The sequence below is a fragment of the Sebastes fasciatus genome, chromosome 2 (genome assembly GCF_043250625.1).
Source record: "Sebastes fasciatus isolate fSebFas1 chromosome 2, fSebFas1.pri, whole genome shotgun sequence".
NCBI classification, from domain to species: Eukaryota; Metazoa; Chordata; class Actinopteri; order Perciformes; family Sebastidae; genus Sebastes; species Sebastes fasciatus.
In genome coordinates this window covers 2,628,837-2,646,622 of record NC_133796.1, presented here as the reverse complement: position 1 = coordinate 2,646,622, position 17,786 = coordinate 2,628,837, and the positions used below count along the sequence as shown (strand labels likewise).

The 17,786-nt window shown below is 40.6% G+C and overlaps 1 protein-coding gene across 3 annotated transcripts in view; it reads right to left on the bottom strand.

Annotated features, from left to right (window-relative positions):
• Positions 1 to 17,786, bottom strand: part of LOC141781527 (SH3 and multiple ankyrin repeat domains protein 2-like) — a 231,139-nt gene that overhangs the window by 126,282 nt on the left and 87,071 nt on the right. For all 3 annotated transcript variants that reach the window (XM_074657353.1, XM_074657358.1, XM_074657364.1), the window contains 4 exons: positions 13,907 to 14,058; positions 12,981 to 13,148; positions 9,987 to 10,103; positions 4,004 to 4,081 (listed from right to left, as the gene is read on the bottom strand). In XM_074657353.1, coding sequence (XP_074513454.1) covers positions 4,004 to 4,081; positions 9,987 to 10,103; positions 12,981 to 13,148; positions 13,907 to 14,058 — 515 coding nt within the window. The remainder of the gene's footprint in view (positions 1 to 4,003; positions 4,082 to 9,986; positions 10,104 to 12,980; positions 13,149 to 13,906; positions 14,059 to 17,786) is intronic.

The window sequence follows — 17,786 nt, the reverse complement described above, 5'->3', positions numbered from 1 at the left end:
TATTGATCCTCCCTGCTGCTTTAGAGACTACTCAGTTAGACAATGATGCTTAAGCCAAAGTTATCTTTTAAGCCTCACATTCAGTAGCTGGTGAAAAAACTAAAGTTGAAATTGGGTTTTTATTTTAGAAACAAGTCGTGCTTTTCCTTCGAGGCCAAAAAGTGGCTTGTCGCTGCCACCTTCATGTCTGTGCTGGACTACGGCGATGTTCTTTACATGCATGCATCTTCTCAGAGCCTAAACACGCTGGATACCGTCTACCACGGAGTTCTGAGAGTTATTAAGAATGTTAAAGCCCTAACGCACCACTGCTCTCTGTATGCTCGGGTAGGATGGTCTGCCTTGTGTTCTTATTTATAAGGCTATTCTCGGTCTGCTTCCATCTTACCTACGGACCTACATCCTTCAAAAAAGTACGGGAAGTTACCGTCTTCGCTCCCAGGACTTAATCCTACTAACTGTCCCCAAAGTCCTTACTGAACCGATTAAAAGAGCATTCAAGTATGCTGCTCCGTCTTCTTGGAATCAGCTACAAAATGAGCTTCTAAAATATTTGGAAACAAGCACATCTGGCTGCAGATGTTTTGAATGCTGATGAATGTTTTTTTCGACACCTCTGATATTGTAATTTGTCTTTGATTTCAATTGTTATGTTTGTTTTATGTCTGCTATCGTGTAACTGTGCTGCTGCCTATCTTGGCCAGGACACTCTTGAAAAAGAGATTTTTAATTAAGATGAGAGGGAAGAGGAGAGGGAAGAGGAGAGGGAAGAGGAGCGAGAAGAGGAGAGAGAAGAGAAGAGGAGAGGGAAGAGGAGAGGGAAGAAGAGAAGAAAAGAGCAGCCTCTGACGGGGCAGAGAGATTCCTGCTGAGACAACATATCACTCATATCTGGAGGGAGATCAGTCCACTGTTTTGTTGCTGGAACTGAAAAATCTGTTTGAGTTTCATCAACGATCGTTGATGATCCTGTTTGTCTGACTTCCCCATGAGCTGTTAGAATAAATAGTTTAAACCTGCAGTATCTAAAAAAGTAAACTAACAGAACAGAAACAAAACATCAAAGTTGTATTTTTCGATAATATCGTAATAGTGGTACGAGTTAGTTTTTTTGTCCAGTGCTTTAAAAGCTGGTTTAAAGGCTGCAGCCTCATCTAGCATACTGCTAAACAAATCGCTTAACTGTTCCATACAGCATACTACTGAGGAATGCAGTATGCGTTGTATGCATTGTATACTGCGTTCCTCATTAGTATGTAGTATGTACTGTATACTGCATACTGCGTTCCTCATTAGTATGTAGTATGTACTGTATACTGCATACTGCGTTCCTCAGTAGTATGAGTAGGCGGTTTCGAATACAGCCATAGTTTCCACGTCCACAAGTAAGCGAAGGTCCGCTTGGGTCAGCGTGACCTAAAACTCATCATCAGAGGGTACACGCCTCCGCTCTGTGTGGACATTCGCATACCTACAATTTGTTGTAGCGTATCAAGCGCCACTACGCTACGAGTGGTAGCGCATAGCGATCGAATGTGCATGTATGGAACGCATCCTCCAAGAGAACAGTATAAACAGAACTACTAAACGTCTGCCGTGTCCACATCGAGGCATTAAAATGTAGTTTTAATTCATTAGTTCGTGCAAAAAGCTCAAAAATATCTGGCTAAAACACAAGTTTGTGGAACCTCCTCTCCACATACCGTAGCACTTTTGGTCTGGGTCTGTTTTTCCTGGTTAGGAAAAGGGAAATATGAATGCAACAGCATACAGTGATATTTTACACACTAATGTTCTTCTATCTTGGTGTTTGTCCCTTTCCTATTTTAAAACATGTGCACAAAGCAGTTCCATAAAGAAATGGTTCTCCAAGTTTGGTGAGGAAGAACTGTAAACTGCCGGCTAGCTTTTTTTGCGTACAATGCATAGAGCTGGCCGTAAACATGCGAGAGTCCGTGCATCACAAACTGCCAAAAAAACCAAACATAAAAACATAACCCCACACGTCCAAAGAATGCTCCTAAAACCTGAATAATGTTCCACACGTCTTAATCGGAAAATGCTCCATTCGGAATAAGGCCTAATTCAGAATATGTTGTTTTCATGACCCCTATAAGAATACGAATATTTGTTATATTCTTAATAATAGTAGAGCTTTAGTGTGCATGTAAACGTAGTCAGTGTTGGACCTCACTAATGCAGCCAGGTTATAAAATGTGTTGAAAAGCATGAAACCAGAAGAGAGGAGGCTGTTAGAGCAGCAGATTAATACCTGCGGTTTTGGAATCACATGTTCGAGAATCACACAATGGTGTAATGTTTGGGTATATTCATATTTTTTGGTATACTCAAATGCTTTACATGGTATAATTTGTAATTTGTTTGCTTCTTTTTTTCATCTTCTTCTACCTTCAGCTGCTGAATTCCTGCATTTTTCCCCAGAAAACAGGCACAAACTTGTTGGCTTCAGCTCCTGGCTCCATGTGTAGGTGGAGAGTGCAACAGTGATAAAGATAGTAAGAGCAAGAGAGAGAGTTTTTTCCACTCGAAAAACAAGAGCGAGTCCACAGCATGTCTAGTGGCTGCTTGTTGTGCTGCTGTCAGTTAGAAGATCTGCTGTTTGTGTCTCTACTAAGACAGATTTCTCGCTGTATGTTTGGTTGAACGCCGGTGCAAAAACGTTGGCTGCAGAAAGCAGACTAAAAACCATTTCCTGTTTTAAACTGACGGATGACAAGATGACAGATTCGTTGGGTGTCTGGGAGACGAGGACGAGCCTGCACTGCTGCAGAAACCTCAACACTGTTGGGATCATATACACAGAAATATGGATATTTCTAATGTTCCATGTAAACATCTAACACGATCAAAGCCAGGATAAGATTCACTAGTGTGCTTGTGAAATCATTTATTTAAGATTTCCTGCTAACATGTCGCCCATCTGTACAACAAAACAGTACCAAACATACAGTGTAAGTGATGTTTCAGAGAACAACCTCACTGGATGATGCTTTCTAAAGGTATACTTCCAAATGCATGATGCAACAGAGCAGAGTATTGATCCAGAATCCTGCACTGCACGCAAATAGAAATAAGGCTGCACGTAACATCAACGCAGGGATGTAAACTCGATCTAGGTCACGGCTGCAAACGTTCAAACCCCCGATGTTCAAACACCCTGATGTGATCTACCGTTCGGCCCGGGCTTCAGTCCCTTTATGAAGCGCTCTAGCTAATGAAGCGCTCCGCTGGAGTGGCTGTGAGAGGACAGTCGAGGACCCCGTGGGACTGCCTTTCATAAACGCCTGCCTGAATAAGGCTCTTTTGTAACTCAGGCGTAGGTTATGAGTCAATCATGCCCAGATAGGCAGCTCTTAACGCTGCTGGGGTTTTCCCTCCTGGGATGGATGTGCTGCTGAAGCGTACACACTCAAACCACCACCAACACAAACATACATGCATACATGTAACACCAGCTCATAAAATTATGCACAAACACTCCTGTACTTCCTGTATAATCACTGTTTTATATCTGAAATAACATGAAGTGATTGGATCATTCCACATCATCTCTTTAGTTAATTAAAGGATTACTTCCTACATACTGTCTTTTATAAAATCCCTTTCAGAATAAGTTAACTCTAAACTGCAGCTGGAGCTGTTTCCTCAGCGTTCGCCAAAGTTTGATGTTTTGCAGACGACACACTGCAATTTAAACAAGAAGTTAATCGACTGAACAGACGCCGTCGAGGTTCAACGCTCCTCTGAACACCGTTTAATGTAAACAAATCTAATAATGGCCATTAAAGACATGTGCAATCCCTTGTTGCAACTGACCTTGACCATTTTGCACTGTTGCCATGGTAACAAATGAGACGAAGAAAAAATTTGCTGCTGCTAAAAATGTTTTCCCTACGCTGAAAGCTGAAATCGATCTTCTGTAATCGCTGACATGCAAACAGCAGTGAAGAAGAGTGGTGTTTTTTTTTTTTTTGGTCTCTACCTGAAATGGACTCTGGCTGTTGTAGTTCTTCACTTCTTTGTCGGCTCCACGAACAAGCAGTACTCTGGCACAGTTATCCTGGGGAGGAAAGAGGAAAAAAAATATTAAAAACAAGGCTGAGAAAATGTGTGAAACAACAACTGACATCCTTTAATTCTCCTACTTTGGTGAGAAATAAAAAGCTTATTAGTTTCCAGTGAATTCTCCAAAAGAAGTCAGAAGATCAGCGTGGCTGAATGTCTAAAACATCCCAGCACTGACAGAGAGGAAAAAGAAGAAGAAGAGAAGAACATCTACCTAAATCAGGAATGGAGCTTCACTCGCTGTTAAGTGTGTATCTATCGCTCCACTCAAAGAGAACGAGGGAGTGAGAGCGAGAGAGATAGACAGCGACACAGAGAGAGAGAGAAGAACAGAGGGATGGAGAGTGCTGAGGGGTTTGAATCTGCTGCACAAATCGCCCACAAAGTGCTCAACCACGCATGTACCGTGCACACACACACATGCATATAAATACTTTTTTTTCCCAGATCCACAATAAGCTATTGAGGAGTTGAAAAACGGCTCACACAGATACTGATACACAACCAGAATCTGCACAGTGTTGTCAGCATTCTGAATGTTTCTGCCATTACACATTTAACATCTTATTTTAAGACGTGCATGATGTTATTTTTACGTCTCCATCTGGAGAGTAGCGAGCCCACGACATATTCTATATAAGCTACATTTATAATGGAAATGTGTGACATACATCAGAGCTAAGAAGAAGATAAAGAAAAGCAGAGCACAAAAGGAAATGTAGGGGACTGGAGAGATGGAGGGATGTAATGTGAGAAAGGTCCAATCTCTAATGTCCGTGATGCAGAGGATAATCCGGGATGTTGCCGCTTGGACACCGCGGAAAAACTTCAGCATCAAATGGATTTTTCTTGTGCACTTCATGTTGCGTTAGCGAGTGCAGATCAGTGATGGAGAAGATGACAGTGGAAGCACCGAGGAGAAGTTTTTATGCAACATTTGTGCACTGGAATCTGCCTCAGAGTACTCCATCCATCCATCTAAGGGGGAGTGAGAGTTCATGCATATTTATGATGTACAGTATAACGGCATAATAACAGAATGATCCAGGTTACATCAACCAACTCTGTTTCACAGCCGGCGTTATCGCCGTCTTCAATGCTTCAGTTCTGCAGCTTTAAATGATAACACTGAGGATGGTCTATATTTTTTATCATCATCAAGAAACCTCATGAAAAGACCAAAACCAACAGTGAATGTATCTACTAACAACTATCTGCCGCTGAAAATAGTCCCCAACAAATGCACTACTTCCTCCTGTTTGAATAATGTTTGTTAAAAATGACAGTGACCAAATTATTGAGACTTCAAAAAGAATAAACTATATACAGTACAGCAATTTTGAAGCTGAGAGAAGATGGAAAATCAATCAGAGCCATTGCACAAACATTGGCCATAGCCAGTACAACCATTTGGATCGTCCTGAAGAAGAAAGAAACCACTGGTGTACTGAACAACAGACGTCGAACCGGTAGACCAAAGGAAAACATCAGCAGTTGATGACAGAAACATTGTGAGAGCTGTAAAGAAAACCCCCTAAAAGAACTGTCAGTGACATCACCAACAACCTCCGGAGGGCAGGAGGAGTGAAGGTATCACAATCCACCATTCGCAGAAGACTTCGGGAACAAAAGTACACCAGAGTTCATGTGAGTATCACAAGAAACGTGCGGCTCAAGGAGAGATCGGTCGACGCATTCGAGCATTAAAGCATAGAGATGTTACAAGATAAGGGGCAGAACAGAAGCAGCATTTCTCACCTACAGAACAGTTAAGGCTCTCTCCATAACATTCTATGTAGCCAACAAATGGAGGCTGATGTAAAAGGCCATTTCACAGGTCAAAAGCATGTGTGGCTCCTCAGCTACAGAGCAAGAGTGATCTCTCTTAAGTGGAACTAAACACTTTGATTCACATCCACCCGGCTGTGGTTCTCTGTGTAACTGGCCACGCTCTGAGGGCGATGTGTGAAATGGTCTCAGATGACTGGCTGTACAAACAAGGGTCAGAGGCTATCGCTGACCTTTAGCTGGAGGCTTTACTGACAGGTTGAAGTCAATCGGTCTGTGAGACGCTTCATCGATTCAGTGCACAGTTAAGTTAATGGACCAGGCCGGAGTTATTGTATGTTTTTTTATCGTCAATAAATCCATGCGTGAAAAGACTAAAACCAATAAATGTGTTAGTCCGTCTCTCAACAGAGAGCTACAGGGATGAGTCCTACATCCCAGAAATGAGTTAGCATTTTAGCTCTTTCTGTTTCCTCGTCTGGAAGTCAATGGGTTTATTTATTTATTTATTTTTTATCTTTTTAAAAAAGACAGGGGATACATGTCAAGAACAAGTGCAAAGCTGCCAGACGACAGCAATATTGGCAAAACAGGAGACCACTTCAGGGTAAAGAGTGAGAGCTAAAACAACAACAAAAAAGAAAAACACTCATACGGTTGTTGGATTGCCAGAATATCAGTCAGCATACAGAGTAAAGCAGAATTTGCACAGAATAAAGATACAACATAGCAGCAAAACTCATGAGCTATACAATTAGGTCTAATCAAGCAATGTCAAAAACGGCTTTCACACCTTTAAAAATTTGTTTTGTGAATTACGTTTGCTAAATCTGTTCCAGGTTTCAACAAGTGAAATTTAAGACTTTTTTAAGACCACTATGAATGCAATTTAAGACCTACTTCACGTCCATACTGGCAACAAAGTACTAAGGATATGAAAGGAAATTGGAACCCCGGAATTACTTAATTAAGTAAATTAATTTAAACACTGAAACACATTCCTTCCAGTACTTTCCCAGTCTTTGTTCCAGGATTTCACAGTAATCAGAAAATTGTGTACATTTAAAAGTTAATGCATCAATCTGGTGCACTTTGAAAGCGATATTAAGAGACTAGATCTTGTGCTCTTGTAAACAACGTTGTGCTCTAGCAGTGGTGGACTGTAGGCTACTCAAGTACTGTACTTAAGTACAATTTTGAGGTACTACGTAACGTATTACGTAACTTTATAGCCCACTTCTACTCCACTACATCTCAGAGGGAAACGTTGTACTTTTTACTTAAATTAATTATTTATTTGATAATATTAGATACTAGCTATGTGCAGATTCAGATACTTAATACTAAATAAAAAACAACTAATAAACTTTGCTTTCAGCGACAAGCCTCTTTTTGGCCTCGAAGGAAAAGCACGACTTGTTTCTGAAATAAAAACACAATTTCAACTTTCTGGGTTCATGTGACCGCGGTGTAGCTCGTTTATAGCCTAACGTTAGCTTTTTACTTCTGGTGATTGCATAAAAAATCCTAAAGTGGTGTTCATTTGTGGAGATTATCTTGCTGAACAAAATACATTAGTATCATAAATGTGTGCTTATTATCTGCAATAATCCAAAACCCAATGGAACAATCCCGTTGGCTTTTTGTCAAGGGAACCAGGGCGATACTAACGTCCTGGTTGGTCTACAAGAATACGTCATCCCTGCAGCCCTTTCTGACTTCCTGTCTGTGGCTTTCAGCTCCACGCTCATCGGTTCATACTGAAGACGTACATCTTTAAAAATGAGTCAAATATTTCTATTTTTAAAAAAAAGTCGCAGTTATTTCCTAAAACAGCTGCTCACTGAAGTTCTTATCAAACGTTAGTCAGGAAATAGTGCATTTGTTGGGGACGTTTTTCAGTGGCGGATTAATCCACATGTGGTGCTCTAGTGAGTTTTAGTGGCAGCAGGATGGTGGATGTGGGGTGTTTTAATGGAGCTCTATGGATACAGGGGGAGAAGAGATATCAGGCTCAATTGATAAACACAATACCAGTATGTAGATACATTTTCAAGAAATTTAAACTCAAGTCAGGTGGAACCAAACAGACCTCAAGACGGATATTTGGTGGAAGCTGATGGCGCTTTGATTGAGAAACAAATCAGAAACAGAAATACAAGGAAACTATTTGTAACAGAAACCTATTTAACATAAATTCACATATTCTAAGAGTTAGTAAGATGTAAAGTGGAGGCAGACAGTGACTTGGCAGTATGGTTATATTCTTCTGGGGATTCTCCGAGCAGCATTAAAGCATCAAATACATGAGCATGATAAATAACATGCAAGGAGAACAGCAAATGGTTCGTCCCTCGGGAAGAAAGGAACAAAGACCCTGCAGGATGCGTACAAACAGAGCAGAACTGAATAGGTGGAGTCAGCAGGAGAAACAGCAGCAAATAATACGTCAGCATGCAGAGAGAAGAGTGAGCATGGAGCATTTAAGGCCGTCCAGTCAGTTCTGTGAGATCTAATAGACAACGGTCAGCTAATACAAGAAAACATGACGTTGAAGTCCATTTCTCTGTCATCTCTTATGTCTGTTTCTCCTTAAATATTTGACAGATGTTATGGATTTACAAAGCATTTATAGAACATGGTGATTGTATGTTTCAATATCCCACTTTTTCTTCTTTATTACATTGAGAAAAGTACAACATATTGGCACAGTTTGGCTCTTCTTCAGGTGCAGAAGAATCAAACAGACTCAGGTGTGTCATTGAGGAAATAGTCCTGGTCCCACCGGTAGCTTCTGGCTTCAACCAAGTGGACACGTGCAACCATCCAACTCTGACTCAAGATAATACCTATACAGTATATATACATCATAAAGTAACAGTTTTCAGATATGGAATAATCAAAAGCAATACAAATCAATCGTATACATTCAAATCATTGTGCTGAAAAGGCAAAGAATGGAATCAGGGCTGTCAAATCAAACGCTTATTTATTTTAACGCCACTCATTTCTTTAACGCATTAACGCAACTTGTGATTTTTAGGTTGTAGCGGCTCAGCTTTAAAGCTAGAGTGAAGATACTGGTATCATATGAAATTACACAACCTAAAGAATCTATCGGTACCAACCATGTCATACTAGCTTGTTATGAAGGAGGTTAAATAACGCTCAAAAATTTATAATAAATTTCGGCGAGGAAAAACAGGCTTGGACCTTTTCAAAGGGGTCCCTTGACCTCTGACCTCCAGATATGTGAATATGTGAGGGCTTTTGTCCAAAAGTCAGAAAAATGTCAAATAAAAAGCCAGAAATAAGTAAAAAAAAAAAATGTCAGAAAAATGTCCAAAAAGATTTCAAAAACAATTTTCCAAAAAAAGTCAGAAAAATGTCCAAAAAAGAAAAAAAATGTCAGAAAATAAGTCCCAAAGTCCATTCAGAATAATGTCCAGTAAAAAGTTTTGAACAGCTAAAAAATGTGAGATTTATTTGTGATGAATGGTGATTAATCGATTGACAGCCCAAAAAAAATACTTTTATAGAATAGAACTAAGGGGAAAATAAACCACAAAGCATATCTGAAAAAGGTAAATGTGAATCTTAGCCAGCTGAAACAAGAATAAAGTTTGAAAATTGATGCCATCAAATCACCTGAAAGAACGTTTTAAATGAGAATCCCACGATAATCCTCGAGGTTAGAGATTCCCATCCCACCTAATCCAGTGCTTCTTTCTTTTAAGAAAGTTCTCCACTTTTATTAGAGAATACCATATTGCTCGTCATAATGTATATATATATATATATATATATATATATATATATATACGCATAATGTTCTACTTTCCCCTCTATAGGCTACATACAGTCCAGCATGTTGCTCCACATTCTTCCCGCTTTTAACAACAGGTTTGACAGAACTGGCTTAACTATCTTAAAATAGTACCAGGTCAATCCAATAGTGGTGTGTGTTCTCATTCACATCACACACACACACACACACACACACACACACACACACACACACACACACACACACACACACACACACACACACACACACATCTGTTCTCATCAAGTACCCCCCCCCCCCCCCCCCCCCCCCCCACTTCGCTCACCTGGTTGTATAGGGCACAGATGTGGAGAGCAGCGTTTCCCGAGGCGTTCTGGGCGCTCATGTCTGCTCCGTAGAACAGCAGATGCTCCAGGTGCTGCACATGGCCGTGACGGCAAGCCTGCACACACACACACACACACGCACACAAAGTAGTTCACTGTCAATGAAAGCCCTTCCACTAGATAGTAGTTGCAGTAATAGGCCTCTAACACTAGATGTCAGTGTGCTGCAGAGGAGGTGAGAAGCAGCTGTAGCCTCAGTTTGAACCCAGTCATCAAAAGATGGTAGGATAGATGAGTGTGCGTGTGTGTGTGTGTGTGTGTGTGTGTGTGTGTGTGTGTGTGTGTGTGTGTGTGTGTGTGTGTGTGCAGAGGGGAAGCTTAAAGAAATGCACGGTTGCATAATTGAATTCATCCCGACTGTGAGAGTGTAAGAGTCAGTCAGAAGCAGAAGCTGAGCAGGAAGCTGTTGCTTTAACGGGACCGATTTCCTCTGTAAATGGCGTTAATGTTCGGCGTTAATGTTCGGCGTTATGGTGACAGATGATCATTCTAAATGGACTATTTACTCTGAGGCTTATTACAGAGGTTTGTGAAGGAAGGACAAAAACCCGAATGGCTGCAGGTTACAGTAAAAACTATTTCATCATGAAGTGAGCGGTGGAATGGAGTTGTGTTACATAATTGAGCATTTGCAAAGCCAGGCAGAACATTAGGCTGAATGTATTGGAGTGCTTGGTTTGTCTTGACTTCTGAGGTCTATATTCATACACTTTCAGACATTGTTGTAGAAGGACTAACAGCAGAGAGGATGCCGTGCTCTTTGACCTCTTCCACTCACTGAGGGCGCCGGTGCCCTCGGCCGACTTTACTTTTTTCAGAGGCTGTATGCTCGTGAAGTTACTGGTATCATATGAAACTAGAAAAACCTACAGTAAGGAAACCATTGGTACCAACCATATCACTTGCACATGGTCATTTTCAAAGGGGTCAATTTGACCTCTGACCTCCAGATATGTGAATGTAAATGGGTTCTATGGGTACCCACGAGTCTCCCCTTTACAGACATGCCCACTTTATGATAATCACATGCAGTTTATTTCATGTAGTATAAATGTGTTATTGTCTCTTATTCTAAAATGATGTATCTGAATATTTCTGCATCCTGGGGTCCCTAAACAGTCTTAAATTACATGCATTGGGACTCACTGTAAAGCTGAGACTCTGGTGGATCCAATGAGCCCAACTGGATTCATGTGTGATGATGTTAGTCCCCATAGGAGACATTTCATTGACCTCGCTGTATAAAATGACCTGTGAAGACCTCTAGGATAATCACAGCCTCATGAAACTTTACAACCACAAACTAGAGACCTAGAGCATTCAGAGGATGGATGGATCAAACTAAAGACCTAGAGCATTCAGAGGATGGATGGATCAAACTAGAGACCTAGAGCATTCAGAGGATGGATGGATCAGACTAGAGACATAGAGCATTCAGAGGATGGATGGATCAAACTAGAGACCTAGAGCATTCAGAGGATGGATGGATCAGACTAGAGACATAGAGCATTCAGAGGATGGATGGATCAGACTAGAGACCTAGAGCATTCAGAGGATGGATGGATCAGACTAGAGACCTAGAGCATTCAGAGGATGGATGGATCAGACTAGAGACCTAGAGCATTCAGAGGATGGATGGATCAAACTAGAGACCTAGAGCATTCAGAGGATGGATGGATCAAACTAGAGACCTAGAGCATTCAGAGGATGGATGGCTTTCCTAGCTAGATTGACAATAAAGGGGTTGCTGAGCAGTTTACACAACACAAGTGCTCGCCATCCAATCGCCGAAAAAAGCAGTTCTTGCAGAAATCCAAAATGTCAAAAGTTTTTGATCCCAAATCACAGCATGGCTTTTTCTATGGTGTTCCTCAAGGTCTTGGTGTCTTAATGTGGTATTTTGGAGAGATTATTGATCATTTTTATCAATTCTCCAGTGGTAAAAAATTGTTAAATTTAGCACCAAATCTGTGTAACAAATGGTATCAACCCAAAAGATTGCTGCAACAACTTATGAGACATAATAGAGCATGAGGATGATTACCATCATATATTTCTATTATAATGTTCTAAACCCTTATATATTTTATAAATGTATTTTACTTAATTCAGTGTCAGTGTATATATTTTAAACGTCAGCATGTTAATATACTGACATTAGCATTTAGCTCAAAGCCCCGCTGTGCCTCACAGAGCCTCTTGCATGGCTGTAGATTCAATTAAACAAATAAAATATTATCTAAATTGTTGTTGAATATTGATCTGTCGTTTCAGCTCAAATCATTTATTTTCAGTGCTAAATCTAGAGGATGTGTTTTCAGTCTGTATAACGCAGCGTCTTTAGATATGGTGGAGAAACACGTCAAACTGATTTTATCCAGAAGAGCTGGAGGGAGGCTGGAGTAACAAGAGGTTATTCATGATGTCATCAACTTAACTTCCATAGTTATTGTGGGTTGTTATTTATATATTTAGTGTTTTTGTTGTTATTCCAGGATTTTCTGAATGAATCAACACAACCTTGAACTGTGAACCAGCAGCAGCCGCCATGTTGTTCACCGCGCTGCCTGACAGCTGATTGTTATCGCCTCTGAAACGGGACAGATGGGGAAGGCAGAGATTCTGCAGCTCGACAGGGGAGGGAGATATAAGCAATCTGATAAAGCCGATGGGTCTGAACGCGCGGGGATGCTCGACATACACAAGACTGTGTGGAGACGTTCGTCACCGCTGCAGGGCGGCTCTCCTGAAACGGCTTTATCTCCTTCAGCGGCTAACAGCTGCCAAGTCTGACTGTGTGTTTGTGCTTTAGTAATGCTTTCCCAATACCAGCTGTTCTAAAGAACCACACAGCCAAGAATCCCTCTGTGCTCCTGTGTGTGTGTGTGTGTGTGTGTGTGTGTGTGTGTGTGTGTGTGTAGGTGTGTGTCTACCTGGTGAACTTCGTGCCAGCCGTTCTCGTCCTGGCAGCAGACAACGGCGTGGTGGTTGAGCAGGAGCTCGCAGCAGCCCGGGTCTCCTCCCACCACCACGCTGTGGTACAGAGGAGTCAGACCACGGCTGTCCTTGTAGTCTGGAGAAGCTCCCAGCTCCAGCAGAGTCTGAAGGTGGAGGTGTGTGAGGGGTCAGAAACATACACATATATAGCAATTATTAAAGCAAGGTGAGTCATCAAGTTTGTAGTTTCCAGATTTCTCAGATCTGTAAGTTATGGTAAAAAAATGGTCTCTTTAATAATGGAAGATTTCATAATCATAGGTTAATAATCATTATCATTATCATAATAATACATTTTACAAAGTGCTTTAAGATTTACAACAATGCATTAGGACCGTTGTAGGTGGACCTGTTGTACGTTATAAATTTATATTTGGCCAATGGGTTATCAGATAAATCCTAAAGATTGCTGCTTCCGATGTCCTCTAAGGCGGATGTCCTCTGAGCGGGAAGGTCCTAACACATACGCATTTTCTTTTATGTTTCTGTGTTGTTTTATGAACATAAATAAATCCTAATATATTTAATATATTTTGCACTCTGCGCTCATGTTACCGCAGTGTTTAACGGAGCTCGCGTCTGTGGTGCGATGAGGTGGATCCAACCTTGCAAAGTGCAGTGATGCTGGTCCTTAACAAAAAGGCTATTTTACTGAGTTGTTTCACATGAATTTGTGACTTTATAGTGATTTTGGTCATCTAAGCTTCTCAGGAAGTACCGACAGCATAAGTCGTGTTTCCTCTCGTCTTTAGCCTCCACTTTACTGATGAAGCATCATCCCTTCGTCGTCTCATTGTGCTGTTAACTGACTGGTCTGCATTCATCAAACACTTGCAAGATGACAGTAGCGGTGCTCCTTTACCGTGAGTGCGACGAGGTTCTTGGAGCGAGCAGCTTTGTGGAGGGCAGTCATGCCGTCTTTGGCTCTGTAGTCCAGGTGAGCTCCTCCGTTCTTCAGTACCTTGATCGTCTCCACCACGTTGTCCAGGTGAGCTGCAAAGGTCAGCGGACTCTCTAGAAAAAACAAGTCATGGACAGAACATAGGTTACAAAATGTATGAAATCCGTATCGGAGAGCAGATAAGGAAGAAGAAACCTACCCAGCAGAACCCAGATGTTTTAGTGATAAAAATACATCCAGCAGGTTTGCTGCTTTTAATAGTTTAAGAAAACTGTCTTTCCTAATAGGAGCTAAAAAAAAGCATTTTATTTGTGTGTTTCTAACAGCTCATAAACGTACTACGACTAAAAGAATGATTTAATTTGCCTCCAGTAACAGCAGCATGCACACGACTCCGGGGACCGATACTGAGGCTGTGATGACACAGTTTGTTTTCTGTGGTACGAACCACCTGGGAAATACCTGCTGGCATCTTTCTATTTGCTTGGTTTAAATTCACACTGAACAACTGCAGGTAGTGTACAGCTTATGTCACATGACACAGACAGTTAATAAGCAGACATTGCACCTGTACGGTATGTCCATCACCAGGTTAGCTGTGCCTAGTTCAGAGGGTTTTACCCATTAAAGGGGGTGTTTTGGGGAGATTTTCTTATCCAAATTGAGGGTCTAAGGATGCTGTCTAGAGGCTGCAGTATGCCAAATTTCAAATTTGGGATTGTGATTTCAGGTTATATAAAGAAAACTGATTTGGCATTGTACTACCGGAATAAATGAGATGAGTCTATATAGGGCAGTGGTTCACAAACTATGGTACACGCATACGCATGCTGTATAATGTTTCAGTTTGTTTTGGACCGGAGACGCGGTGAAGAGAAAAAAAAGCGCTCAACAGCGTGGCGCCACTAAACCTGAGGCGGTGCACCCTATTTTTCCCTGATAAAGCGACACTGTGAACAACAAATCAGTGTTGAAATCAGCGGGAGGGAGTTAGTAACGTTAGCTGTTAGCAGCCGTTAGCAGCACAGTCCTGACTGGTTAAATACCGGAGATACGAACGTTAACGGAGGTGCCATTGAGTTATTGTTATGAGGCGTTCCAAGTTGGCTCTAGAAAAATGACTATTGGGTGAAGGTAAATTACAACGTTATCATGATGTGTTCAAATGTAATCTCTTAAAATGTAGTTTTTGGTGAGAAACTTGAATAAATCCAGTTGTTTGAAGGAGATGTTTTCACATCAATATAAAATAGATATTAGAGAGAGAATTATGACCTGTTTAACTTCCTAACACTAGCTCTAAGCAGCTTGCTAAGATTTTTTTAATCAAAGCAAATATTTAAATAATCAAAATCATTTGAATTATGTGTTTTTATGCAAACAACCACTATAGATGACAATAACAAAGTACAGTACAGTACTGTGTACAGGCTACCCTCCCTCTCTTTTAGGACCTGCAGTGCATGTTTTTATATGTTGGCATGCTGGGGGATTCTCTGTTTTGTTAAGTTTTGTTAATGGAAACATTACTATCCAAAACAGTCAGTCCTGTCCGGTCCTAATTTCACTATGTACTATACAGAATATTCAAAGTATAGTGTTCTTCCAGTTACGTAATCAACACACTTTTTAGTACTCGCAGGTTGTGCCAGTGGACGTCAGATAAACTTCTCGTGGGTGCATGTGGACACTAGCGCGTGCATGATGTATTAAATGAGTATGTTTGTATTTTTTCATTGATTTTTTGTGGATTCTGAGGAGAAAACATTTACAAAAGGAAATGAAAGCTCCGTGTTTGTTGTGACAGATTAGCTCGGGAAACTCTCATATGTGTGGCAGTCATCTCTGAGTGGCTTCTTCTGACGGGATGAAAATGAGCCTTGATTTCTCCAGCTGTGCTAACTGTGTGCAGATATGAGCAGCAGCAGGAGGAAGAAGAGGAGTGTTTATATTTTACTGTGTTAAATCACAATGAAGAGCTTTTGACCGGACAGTTGAAATCAATAGCTGGTACAGTGAGAGCGGAGTAACAAGAGTCTTAATCTGCAGAGAGACGCCTCCTCCCCTTCAGCAATAAGGCATTCATTTAACAATAGCTCTCAAAGCCCATTAAGATAACCTCAATTCTCTGCTTAATAACACTTTCTCCTCTCAGCGTCAGCTTTATTTGCCTCAACAGACCACTTTATTTTCTGCCCAATCTTCTGTCCACTCAATACTGGCTGTGTTTAGAGCACCTGCACCACTGAGATACCCTTGACATATTCATTAAATGATCATAAATACACAGTAATGATACTCAGGTAAACCAGCGCTGGTTAACAAATGATTGTAATGAGATTTTAAATACAAGCTGCTTTAGATGAGAGGTAAAAGTTATTTTAAAACCTGTGAAATTCGAAAACAGTTTTGTAATAAAAGGACCCTTTTCAGAGAGGATGATTTATTCTGTTCTTACTTTCTCACTCAGTCTTGTTCATACGTCCTCTGAACGTTGTGTGGTTCTCAGAGCCACAGTAATACGAGCTCCCCAGACGGGGTCATTCCCATGTTCTCAAGGTCCTATATATGTTCCTCAGCTCTACATAGCACATAATTGGAACCTGAAAAAGATGTTCCCCAGTCTCAATATAACAGGCTTACCCTTGAGGGAACTTATCAAATGGTTGGAGAAATGGAATCACCAAAGGTCAAAGCGTAGTGCTTCCTGAGGTGAAAACTAGACTAGTATACATGTTTTGGAATATTCAAATAACAACAACACAAACATTATTACTGTCAAAGATAACATGATAATAACGCAAATTTGTTTTAACGCCATCAATTTCTTTGATGCATTAACGCAACGGAGGTTGCATTGAGTTACATTATGATGCGTTCAAGCTGTATTCATTAAAATTAGAATTGGGCAGAAGTAAATTATAACGTTATCATTATGTGTTCAAATTAGGGCTGTTAACGCAATAATAACACATTAACGCAACTTGCGGTTTTCAGGTTGTATCAGGTTCAGTTTTAAAGCCAGAGTAATACTGGCATCATATATCATATATGAAACTATAAAACCTAAAGAATATATTATTATTATTATTATTATTATTATCGGTACCAACCATGTCATACTAGCTGGTCATGAAGGAGGTTAAATAACGCTCCAAAACGTACGCTACATTTTGGCGAGGAAAAACTGTCATGTCCATTTTCAAACGGGTCCCTTGACCTCTGACCTCCAGATATGTGAATGTAAATGGGTTCTATGGGTACCCACGAGTCTCCCCTTTACAGACATGCCCACTTTTTTATGATTTGAGCATATTTTTATGCTAAATGCTGTACCTGTGAGGGTTTCTAGTCATTGTTTTGTGTTGTTAATTGATTTCCAATAATATATATAAACCTATGTTTGCATAAAGCAGCATATTTGCCCACTCCCATGTTGATAAGAGTATTAAATACTTGACAAATCTCCCTTTAAAAAGGTACAAAAAATATGTGATTAATTTGCGATTAATCACGATTAATTATGGACAATCACGCCATTAATCACAATTAAATATTTTAATCGATTGACAGCCCTTATAATTCCAGATATTATTAACTTATATCAGAAAATCAAAATAGGAGTTTTTATGAGTGGGCATGTTCGGAGGGGAAATGATTCCCTGACAACATAAAACCTGTATTTAAAGTGTTAATAATTAATATAATATTGAACTGGGGAACACAGGACCCTGGGAAGATTGATACGCTCTCCTCCAGAGGCAGCAGCCCGACTCCCAACTCGACCCGCCGGAGGTGTTTTAACAACAATCCTTGAGAGTTTCCTGTCAATCCTATGGAT